At 31.5% G+C, this 12,974-nt stretch overlaps 1 protein-coding gene across 1 annotated transcript; it reads left to right on the top strand.

Moving 5' to 3' along the window:
* Nucleotides 1–3,760: 3,760 nt before the first annotated feature.
* Nucleotides 3,761–5,371, top strand: LOC145313299 (LIM/homeobox protein Lhx1-like). The gene has a single exon (XM_080152627.1). The coding sequence runs from the start codon at nucleotides 3,945–3,947 to the stop codon at nucleotides 5,136–5,138; it is 1,194 nt and encodes a 397-aa protein (XP_080008753.1). The 5' UTR covers nucleotides 3,761–3,944; the 3' UTR covers nucleotides 5,139–5,371.
* Nucleotides 5,372–12,974: the final 7,603 nt, after the last annotated feature.

Consider the following 12,974-nt stretch of genomic DNA (forward strand, 5'->3'; position numbering starts at 1 on the left):
ATATTATGATAAGACCGAGAAAACTTTTTTTCTAAGCTTGTAAATATTTTTTTGTAGGCTTTGTAAGCACAACCAATCTTCTGATACACATCTAAATACAATATATATACTGTATACACATATTACTATTGGGTGTGGGTCTTGTGGGTAGCTAGCAAAATATATATACTGTATACACATATTACTATTGGGTGTGGGTCTTGTGGGTAGCTAGCAAAAATATATATACTGTATACACATATTACTATTGGGTGTGGGTCTTGTGGGTGGCTAGCAAAATATATGTAATTCATAAAGGATAGAAAGAGAAAATAAATTTAAGGATTTAAATATTTCATTTGAACTATTTTAAAAGCAAATCTAATGATGAAATTCTCAAATTTGAAGAGAAAATACTAAAAGTATACATAAACATTTAATAAAACAAACAAAGCAATGCACCAATAATAAAATGATCAGCTGAACGGATATATCAAATGAATTTTGGAGAAGATTCTTTTTGGTTAGATGTATCTTCATAAAAAACGACTTAGAAAATCACATTAAAACACCCCATAATAGCCTATATACAGACGGACAGACTAAGTTATTTGTTAGGACTAGGCACTCTTCTGTTTAAAGAATTATTAAAATTAATAAGGATCAAAAGTTTTTTTTTATTAAGTAACCTTTACAGGAAAATAAAAATAAAATGTTTAATTACAATATTTGTTTCATTTGCTGGACAAAATAATCTTCTAGGAAAAGGATTTGAAAATCACAAAATTTTGCGAAAAAAAACCTAGGGGCTTGTCTTTTACATTTTACAGGGAAGGTGTTTTTTTAATGCGGGAAGAAATAAATTTGCATTTAATATAAATTCTCAAGTTTAAAAATCAAATAAATCAAATATAAAATTCGTATAACATAAGATTGTGTAGATTTAATGCCCTAATTGCAAAGGAAAGGTTTGTCTTAAATCTATTTAATTGGTTGATTCCTTTTTTACAACCATTAGAAATGGATGTATTTTTGTCCAAATTGTTTATTCAAATGTATAGTTGGAAAAAATATTTCATAGTTTTGCAGATATGTTGCCAAATATACATGAAAATTTATCTAATAATTGATTTTAAAAATATTTGATTTGATTGCATAAACATTAAACATGTTTAAATACCATAGACATCCTGGCTGTACAAAGACATAAAAACTAATGGTTTGGTCATTTGTAAATTTTTGAGGGACTTTCTAAATTTGTCAATCTTAATATTACACTAACTTTCTTATTCATTGGCTAATTTAAGTTATTTTTGTCAATCATAATATTTTGTAATTTTTTTGTAAAGAATTTTCTTTATATTATGGCTTAAAACTCCGATTAGTATCTGCTGGATTAGAACCGGTTCTGGGACATATTGAAAAATCGTGTATCGTATCGTATTATAGACAATTTTCTACGAATAATAAAATAAAGATTATGAATTTTTTTAGTTTTGCTGGCTCGTATATTTCCTATCTAAAATCCAGTGGAATATATTTAGTTTATGAATTCTAGAAATTAAAAAAAATGTGACAATCATTAAGATGACAATAATTAACTAAATACAATAATTACAAGGTATATACACCATACTACACCAGAAACAAGGATAAAGATAATGAAAAAAAAATTCGTGGCTTTTTTTCTACCAGTTTAAAAATATTTTATAGTTACTATTTAATATTTTTATGATTCTAATTATACAATAACAACGTTGACAAAATCGATAAAAGGGAAGTTGAATAAAATATGAAATAAGATTCTAGACATTCTCTATGATTGTCCCAGGAATAACAAATTTGTGATATTAATATTTGATGTTAAAATAGAAATATATGCTTATGATAATAATTTAAATAGGTTTATGGAAGCTTAAGAAAAGTTTATAAAGACAATTTTAACATTCCTAAATTTACGAAGAAAGACGTTTTTCTTCAGATTCTGTATCCCTGTTGCTGGCCATGAAGTCCAGTCCTGCCACCAAAAGATTCCTGGAAAACATCCTGGACACTGAAAAAATTAAATTTGTAATTTAACAAGAAAAATTCGAATTGGAGGCATGTATGCCTTCATTTTATATAATACTAGCGGCTACGCCCCTAGAGGCCTCTAGGGGCACTTGAGAAGGGGAAGAGTTGAGTAATTTTTTCCAGGGGTGATTTCTCTTGGGAGGGTCCCCAAAATAGTTATAATCCTTCCCGGAACCTATAAAAGTCTACCCTATTAAGGAGAACCCCATTGGTTTAGCGGTTAGCGAGATCCTTCGGTACAGACAGACAAACAAACATACAAACATCCTTTTACATTATTATAAGGATTTCATATACTCAACTTTTCTGTCAATTAGATTATCTTTTCAAGATCAAGAAATGTGTATTTAATTTCTTTAAAATATTCAACTATTAATTTTTTAGAGTATGGTTTTTGATTCTTAGAATTAACGCCTATCTTTTCACATATTTTTTGCTTTACTTTACAGAAAAATAAAGTTTTAATTGCATGCTTTTTTTCTCAAGGTTCACTGTGTAGATTTTTGCATGGCACGGGCGTACACAGGATTTATAAATGTAAGGGTCTGGAAGTCATGTCTTCAGATCTATCCACCATTGCAGTAGAATATAGTTTGAAGCAAATATAAAAACCTTATGGAATAATGGCCAGAATAAAAATAAAATTGCGGATTTTGAACAGCATTTTGACGGATTTTTAGCATTTACTTTATTTCAGTAATATATGATCATTTGTAATTTTTGATAATTGAAATTATTCGCAGTTAAAATAAGAAGTAATATTGTTATTAAAATATTGATATACTAGTGGATACGCCCCTAGAGGCCTTTAGGGGAGAGAGTGGGAATTCAACCCCAACCCCTTTCAATTTTAGTATTAAAAAAAAAGTTAAAAAATGGTGGGGGGCATTTTTTTCAAGGGCGGTTTTTTTTGCAAGTGCGGTAGAGTCTTCTTTAAGAATAGTAATAAACCTTCCCAGGACATACGAGAAGATACGCACTTCAAAGGCAAATCATATCAGTTCAGTGGTTAGCGAAATCCTTCAGTACACACAGACAGACATCCTGTTATTTTTATACATATAGGATGTCTGATATGACCACTTTTATATAAAATAGTCTATTTAGATAAAAATGACATTTTGAAATATAATTTCTGTAATTTAATGTGTATTTGTTCTTAACTTGTAAAGTATTTTTTTAATAGTGGAACTAGCTTTTATAACCATTTTAAAAAATATTAATTAGTGAAATGTTGAATTTCTATATATTTTATTGTTTTTCTTCAATCTAGAAATCTTGAATACATAATACAAATCTGTAAACAATTAATTAAACAAAATCTGATAAAAATAAAACATTAAAAATTTAAATTCATTAATCTTATAAGGGAAACTGGAGGGAAAATTTATATTTCAAGATTTCAATTGGCCAACAAAAGTTATGGAAAGTTTAGGTGTAAGTCTATGTGTTTGTGTGTGTGTGTGTATTTATAGTGTGTAGTCTGTGTATTAAACTGTGAATGAGTTTATGTGTGTGTGTGCAGAAAACTAAAAATATACACAAGATTCCCCGAGGCCTCGGGCATTATACTCTACTCCTGGCGGCACTCTTGGATATTTCAACCAATCAGAGCGCACCTATCCTTAACTCGGCCTGTGATTGGTCAATTAATCTATTAGTCGGCGGCGTTTGACTTGCTAACCCGGTAGATAATGTTCTTACAGTTAAATCAACTAGTATTGGAATGTTGCTCGTATCAAACACATAGAGAGAGACGTGTGTGTGAGTGTGTGTACGTTTTACTACACATATATGTCAACATTCATGGACGCTTATACATGAATAAACAGTGAACTTTTCATAAAAAGAACAATTTTATTTATTTCATTTGTGGACATTTAGTTATTGTCATGAGTATGACGGAGTGCGCGGAATGCCACAAGCCAATTGTGGACAAATATATCCTGCGCTGTGGCGAATCTATGCTACACGAAAACTGCCTCAGATGTGCTGTCTGCAGCGAGCTGCTGACGGCCAAATGCTTTACAAAATGGGGACAATTCTATTGCAAAGCAGACTATTTCCGAATGTACGGGCCTAGATGTTCAGCATGTCATATTCCTTTTGACGAAAACGAAGAGGCTCGAACCCTGGGTAACAATAATTTTCACCTCCGCTGCTTTTCCTGCGTAAAATGTTCTCTAGCACTGTGCAAAGGAATGAAGGTAGGCCTGGACGGGCTGGGCAACCTGCTGTGTGAAAAAGACTACCTGGATCAGTGCAACCAGTACTCATCGCTTACCTGCGGGCCGCCCGGCGGTTACACCACCCAACTGCAACACAATCAAAGCATTAAGTCAGAAATAGAAACAGACGCCGACTCAGGCATTGAAAGCGAAGTTTCTAGCGATGACATCAAGAAGCTTACTGATGACGATGATAAATCTTTTGATGATGATAGCAAGTATAATCTCAACAGTCCTGACGGCGACGGAGACGACGATGATGACAATAAGACGGAGGGTAAGGACGGCAAGCGTCGTGGCCCACGAACAACAATTAAAGCTAAGCAGTTGGAGGTTCTCAAGACATGCTTTGATCAGAATCCCAAGCCGACCAGGTTAATGCGGGAACAGCTGGCTAAAGAGACAGGTCTGCCCATGAGAGTTATCCAGGTATGGTTCCAGAATAAGAGAAGCAAACAGAAGCGGATCCATCAGCTACAGTTCATGGGACATCCACGGTTGCCTTTCCTGCCGCCTGGACACCGCCGTTTTATCCACCCCATGGCGTTTCCTATGGGTTTCGGCGGTCCTGGCGATTTTAGGCCACCCTTCCCGCCTCCAGACAGCCAATTTGACTATGGGTTCGGAGGTTTCCCTCAAGAGCAGAACATGCCTCCTTGTGACTTTACCTTTGGCGGTCCTCCAGGTGGTCCTAACATGACCAGCATGCCCTCAGAGTTTACCAGCGGTCCTGGCGACTACGGCCAGCCCATCACGAGCACGCCGCAGGATCCAGGGTTCCCCTCTCCGCCCCTGAGTGACTGCAGTATACCAGATTACCATGTACCCCAACAATCTACAGAACCTATAGTTTGTTAATAGAGCCAGAGTTTTTATAATATTTGTATCCTGTAGCCGCTTAGATTTTTAGAGGACAAAGAACTTACAAAAAAAACTTTAATATATCCTCAAATTTATTTTTGTCCTAAAAGAATCTAGATGTTTATGTGCTATCCTAGTCAAACCTATAATAATAAAATCCTAATTATCTAGGATTCAAAATATGAAAAAGCAAACTCAAAAAATACGTCCATTTTTATTCTTACCAAAAATAGTAGAAACCAAATTATTAAAATTCAGAGGACCAATGTTTTGCTATTAAAGGAAACATTTTTAATATGAGCTTTTTAGATATCAAATAAAATTATTATTAAAAATCTATTAATAATAATTAGAAAAAAAATAAATTTTACTTAAATGCTCTTGGAAAATGTTTTCTATAAAATATTTTAATAAACTTATTAGTAGCGCAGCTACTATATATTTGTTTGTACCACGATTCATGATGTTTTGATGATTAACTGTGATATCTTGTCTATTTAAATGGAAATATATATTGTTATAAAGTAAAACAAAAAACTTTTTCTTCTTTTTTTTGGTTGAATTAGCAGCTACTCTATAATTGATGCTGTTGAGTCGAAAGAAATCGAAAATATTTTTGATTCTAATAATTGTTTTATAATAAAAAAAAATATGTATTAAAATTTGGCCATGTGTACTCAAACAAGGAGATTTTTTATGTAGCCTATCCTCAGCCAAATGACTACAAAATGAGTAAATAACTATACATAAAAAAAATTTCAATAGAAGATATTTCGATACTATTACTGAAACCCTTATTTGATATGAAATTTATATGCACATATGAAATGTGATTTATGTATTACCCATCACTTTTTTAGGTCGTGTATAATAAGTAATGATAGGAAAAAATGGTCTTTCTTTATCATAAAATCCAAACAAGGAGATGTTTGGTTGGGGCGTAGTTGGATATTTTTAGGGGGGGGGGGGGGTGTGTGTGTTTTAAACCGAGTTAATATTAGGTTTAATAATAGATAATGTTGCTTAGTATCAGCATTGTTAAGAACATCAATTACAGACATCCAACTCTTTGATTGCACTTGCTTTATACAGCAACTACGTATGTCTGCTTGCAGGCTAAGACGTTTCTCCAGCCAACGCAGTTTTATGATTATTTTCATGCATTTTTTGGGGGGTTAAAATTATGCTTTAAAAATTCAGCTGATTAAAATTTGATGGATCATTGTGAGGATATTTCTCAAGCTTTGTATATATTCGTTCTTGTAGATTATAATGCATAAAACACTGATATAAAAGATGGACTTTTTATTGATGACCGATTATATTCTTCAACATAATGTACATTTTTATAATTGAAAGATCTCGCTAACCACTAAACCGATATTACACTACTTTACAGATAAACTTTTGATAGATTTTTGAAAACCTTTTGGAGTAGCCTCTTTGGAGAATTTGCCGATTATTCTTTAAAAGTTTATGTTTGAGGGCAAACCTTTAACCCTCCCATTCCAACCTATCCTGAATATGACCCAAGAAGTCTCTCGGGGTTTAGTCGATTAAAAGAAGTGAAGTTTATTTGTTTGAAGAAAAAATCTGCAAAATTTGTTATGGTCAGATTAAATTGTAAACGCTATTTTCTTACATCCAAGCATAAGCGTTAGATTCTGGTGCGCAGCTGCTAGCAATAACAAAAAATACACAGCCCCAATACTAATATTTGGTCATGATTATTTTTATAAACATGATGAATTCTTGCCTTCACAATTTCTATAAAGGTGTTATTATTTTGAAATATTACTTCAATCACTCTCCAAGTCAAACATTGTTCCAATACTCAGAGATACAGGGATATGATATTGGATTTACCCACTCAAAGTTATGATAACAAAATTACCCTTTTAGTAGAAAATAAGGTTAGAGAATAGTAGTTAGATTAACCTTTTCCTCCAACAATTTATATCCAACTAATGGCAGGACTAAATTTGGAGGGAGAATTTATAGTTTATTGCCCCCCTTGGATTAGTAGTATGATAGAATTTATTTAAAAACGTAAAATCACCTTTTTGATTAATACGACAGTATATATATATAAGTTAAAAGATTTTATTAATCAAATTATAAGGTATTGTTTTCTTGTAATAAACTATGATTAATACCAAAGCCATCCGATAATAATCAATTTAGGACAGATATTTTTACGTTTATTCCTAGGCCCATGAAGTAACCTTTATAGGCCAGAAAAATCCAAAAAAGTTACAAAAAATATACTCAATTCTAATAAAAACGAACACTATAAACTAGTAAATTTTGTATTAAAAAAAACAAAAATATTTTGTCGAAAATGTCTTAAATATTATTAAATCTTTTGGTTTATTAAATAAAATTATTTTTTTGCTCAAATTTGATAGATATTATGTACACATATATTTTTTTATTAAAAGTAATTGTAATAAAGTCACACTAAAAATATTAAAATGATAAATCTTTAAAAATATATGTATATATTTTTTTGAGAATGAACTAAAATACTATTAAGAGAAATCATTATTGTTTTATTATAAATTTCTTACTTGTCTTATAAACACTTTGATATACGTGATATAAATAATAGGTATTAAGAAGAATCTAATCATTACCTCCATAATAGAACCTAAATTTCTTCATCTATTTGAATCTCACGAAATTTTGTGGGTGCGTCTTTGTATCCGCATAGAAATCCACATTATCTAGTCGTCAGAATCGCACAAACTGCCATTTTCACTCTAATCATAAATAATCCCCCCCCCATTAATTGCGATTGTGAAACAATTACGTTTGTGATATCATTATCGAAATATTATCACATGGATGTTGCTCCAAATTTTCATGTACTCTGATAAAATAATACTAGCAGCTGGCTAAAATAACGATACCCTCCATCCACCCCCTTTACCCCATCCCCTCCCCTCCTACTGGATTAACGAAATGACCAATAAATGATGTCCATAGTAGCAAGCTAATAACAAATTTTCCCCTGACATAATATCCACATACATATATCCTATATCTATTGATATCAAGCGGAATTGAAGGTTCACCAATTTTGTATCATGAAATAATTATATATGTTGTGTGATGCATATGTGTATTACAGAATCCACAGAGTTTATAATATAAGAGTTCAGAATCCAGATCTTGTTATACTAAATGAAAATGTAAAAATTTAACCCGAAAAGGCAATATCTTGGTGCTTTGGGGGAGGCATTTTTTAGTGTATAGTGCAACTTTAATTTTTTAAAGCTTTGTTGAAGCTCAATTGAATTATTCAATTTTATTAACTTCATTGCCTTACTTATAAAATGCTTAATGCTTAATGATAATCAATATTGATGCCTTACATTTTTAGAGGCTAGTATTTCAATTGAATGGTCTGTATTTATTGCACCACCATAGCAAAATCCGTGGATTCCTTAATGAGAGCGTGTGTGTGTAGATAATGAAGTGATCTAAAATATATTTTGGTTCTAAATCACACTATATCACAAACTATTATAAAAAGACTCTTTTTTCATTCATAAATTCTCTATTTAACCTTAAAATTTAAACTGGTTTTAAATGATTTTTTTTTGTTTGATAGAGAAAAACATTTCTCATATTCATTCGAATTCTCATCCATACAAAAAAAAACTATGTCTAGCACCGAATTATATCCAGCTTTCTACGGATATAGAATGTACAATCATAAGAATCTCCGGGGAAAGCCGTTTATAATACGATGCGAGAAATAACTATTATAAAATTTCACTTATTAACCTCTATTATACCTCTTCATTTTAATAAAAACTGCTTATATTGTGCTATAGATTTGTAATTGTACCTACATTTAGAGAAAATAACCAAATAATCTGAATTTAGGTTAAATTTTAAGAGGGTATATTCTATTATTCCCATCCTATTATGTTCATGTTAAAGACTCCATGAGAAAAAGTCACCTATTGGGAAAAATGATCAGCACCGCATATTCAAACTTTTTTGCGGCTAACAGCTTGTGAAGCAAATTTAAGTATCTTTTAGACCATCAGTTACACACACACACACAGAAAAAGAGTAGTTTGAGGCCCCTAATGTGAAAATTAGGTTTGCACCTGGTGTCTCCCCCCACCCCCTGCCTCCCTCTAGACCCCTGTAGGACAATCTATCTTTGCTAAACCCCCCTTTTCAATATAATCAATACCCTTTTTCCAAATTTTGTATTTCAAATATCAAAGCTGCTTCTCTTTTACTGCCTGAAACTGCCTGGTAAAATTAGAATTCCCCCATGTATGCACAAAAACGCTCCCCTCCCCCCTTTTTCAATATTTTTCAAATATTCCCTGATCCCCTCTCTAAGTACTATATTTTTTACAGCAAAGCTTTTCTATTTTTAGAATGCATCGATGACTGATGTTTCTTATTGCAATTTTGGCTTTTTATGAACTTCAAGTTAAAATGATTTTCTGAAAAAATTTGGTGACAATTTGATCCAGATAGCGTAGTAACTCTAAGGTCTATAGTTGTTCTAAACACGTTAATGATTAACCATGTTGACAAAGAAATTTACTTTACTAAAAATGGCGATCCCTATGGCTACGAGGAAGATCTTAAAAGGGTTTCATTTCTACCAAAGAAAGATATCTCCATATTATGTATTTTACATAAAGAATTATTTACTTTGTATAATTTGTTGAGCTTCGCTTTTATAGATACTATCATTCTTGTTTTAGACACATTTTTACTGAAAGACATATATCACGCGAAGCTCTTTTAACCTTTGCTTGTGCAGAGGCAGGCAGGTGAGCGGACAACTTCACGGAGGGAGGGGACATTGGGCTGTTTATTACACTAGTCCCCAAAGTTTTATAAAAACGTTTTCTTATTCATTGGCTTAACAGTTTTGGGGACTTTAGCTGAATTTTGATTTGTTGGTTGATTACGTTGAGTGTCCAAACGTTTCAATCACTAACTTTGATATATAGAAAAGGATATTTTGTGTATCATTAATGGGGACGTAAATCAATTGCCTTATCCCTTTAGATTCCTGGACCAGATATCTTCAGTAACCAATTTAACAATGATGTGCTGATTTGCTCTGGTTTAGTACTTCTTATTCTAGGCTCAATTTACAAAAAAAGAACTCTCTTTGCACTAAAATGCACTCTAAAAAAGAAAAGTAATTTTTAGAATCTATTAATGAAAACAAAATTTAGTTTTAAAAAACAATTCTAATATGAAAGTAAATTGGTTAAAAAACAGTAAATGTGAAATATCTTTATTTGGAAATAGGGGTAATAAAAGTAGTCTAAAACCTGCCCTGGACAAATATCATATCCTGGAAATTATGGAAGAAACATTTATGGGATCTCCCTGAAATTACGAACAAACGAACAGATATCCTGTTAATATATAATTTCTTTTTTTAAAAGTTTTTTTTTAGAGTGTTTAACACACTAAAAAAAGACTTGACACTTTTTCTCTTTCTTCTCATTTTGTGCATTATACTGAGTACAATTACGCGACACTTGTGTGAAAGTTCCTACAGACAGACAGACAGACAGACAGACAACACAGATAATAGACACAATTTGGTTAAGGTTAGTAAATCTATTTCACGTCACCATTATGTGTTAAAGCGAATTTGCTTTTTTCAAGTAAACCGATAAAAATAGAAAAATAAAAAAGTCTTAATCTTTTTAATAATTTATTTAGTACTAGCGGCTTCGCCCCTAGCCTCTAGGGGCTTTGCCCCAAGAGGTTTGATCAACCTAATTTTTCGTATTTTAGATTTAAAAAGAAAAAGTAAAAATTTTTTTTTTTGGGGGGGGTATTTTTCATTTTTTGAGGGGGTTGGGGGTGTCCCAACCCCCAAGAAAATAGCTTAAAACCATCACAGGACCAGTAGGTATATTCCCTGAAGAGTAGAGCCCAATCGGTTCAGTGGTTACTGAGATCTTAAGCTTCAGACGGACAGACAGACGGACAGACATCGTTCTACTTTGTATTATAGATAGTATTATTAAATCACTTTTCTTTAAATGAAAGTTTTAGATGTATAATTAATAAATTTTATTCTTTGGTTAATTTGACCAATGATACTTCTAAAAAAAGCTGCCAAGGACGAAATAATGCAACTTTCCTGAAAAGAATACCCAAATAGTCAAACGATTAGCCTGATGTTTTAGATCACTTAGACACACATATTTTTTTTATTGGATACAGCAAATTTTATATAATTATGAAGTTGCTACGTGCCTTGAAATACCAAAAAATGATTTGTTTTGCAAATAGCTGGAAGGAATTTCTTTTAAATAATTAGAGAGAAAATATAAAGTTAACATCGATGGTTGATCAGTCCAATTTATAGACCACATAAAAAGAAAAGTGTTTCTTCATTCAAGCAAATGTAAAAAGACCAATAATAGTTATTTATCGCATCGTATTATAAACATCTTATCTTATCATATATTATAAGATTAATTGCAAGTATTAATTCTAAGATTTTTATTTTTATTCTCGTGGAAAATTGTTTGTAATGTAGTTCAATACATGATTTTTCAGTATAGCTGAAAACCGGTTCTAATCCAGCGGATATTAATAGGTTTTGAAGCCATACTGGAAAAAGTTTCTAAATAAGGCTATGGAAACTGATTTAGTACAGCAAAAAGAATTCAATAACGTTTCGAAGTAATAAAGGACAGTAAAGTCGAGTACAGCAAAAAAAAAGGCAAAATTATCAACGTCTAGGATGTACTCCAAGACGTCATTGTAAATAACAACTATTTCAGAGATCTTCATTGCCAATTTAGGTGAAATTCTTAAAATTAAAAAATCTCTGTTTTTTATTTGCTGTGTTTTCAGAACAGTAAAAATTTATTCAAATGAAGAAGGTTAATTTTTAAATTAATTATGCAGCAATGTTGATATTACACTGTAAAATTTAACAAAAGAATCTCCTGAAATATTTTTAGTCTGTATTTATTTAAATTTCTTAAAAATTAGATTAGAATTATTTGAGAATCAAGATTTCAAACATTTATATATAGTACAAATATTAAGCCAATGAATGTTGCACCAGATTTTTATGTACTCTGATAAAGTAATGCTCGTAGATAGCTAAAAAAAGATATCCTCCACTCACCCCCTTTACTCTATCCCCTCTCCTCAAACTGGATGAAGAAACTGACCAATAAAAAGGTCAAAATTAGCGACCTAAATTGACGACAAATATTCAGCTATCAATATATCCACATATGTTCTATATCCATTATTACGTCATATGTCATTTAAGATAACTGTTACCTTGTTAAAAATATTTGAATCCTAATAATCATTTGCTGCTTAGATAAGATAAATAAGTCAGGGATGGAATGGATATTGAAACATAAATTATACTGGTGTTCAAAGTTTTATAAACTCATGTTCTCATTTATTGGCTTAAAAACTTTAGTTACTATTATTATTTGATTTGTTTGTTGAATCTAACAATGTCCAATCTAAAATTTTAATCCTAAGAATGAATAACTTTGTTTATCATCATTGGGAATGTACACAAATTTACCATTTATCATAAGGGTTGCTTAACTTCTTTAATTGCTATAAATAGTTTATACAAAAATAGCCAAAAACCAGTCATAGAGCAATTTAGATCTTAATCTTTCCCGACATAAATTTTAGAATGATCTTTGAAGTTATTAAAGAACTAGCGGCTTCGCCCCTAGCCTCTAGGGGCTTTGCCCCAAGAGGTGATAAAAAAATTAAGGCGAAATTCGTTAAAGGACCAAGGAAATTTTCTACAAAACATAAAGGACCAAGGAAATC

The sequence above is a fragment of the Acartia tonsa genome, chromosome 3, assembly GCF_053477335.1.
Source record: "Acartia tonsa isolate MP-2025a chromosome 3, ASM5347733v1, whole genome shotgun sequence".
Classification (NCBI taxonomy): Eukaryota; Metazoa; Arthropoda; class Copepoda; order Calanoida; family Acartiidae; genus Acartia; species Acartia tonsa.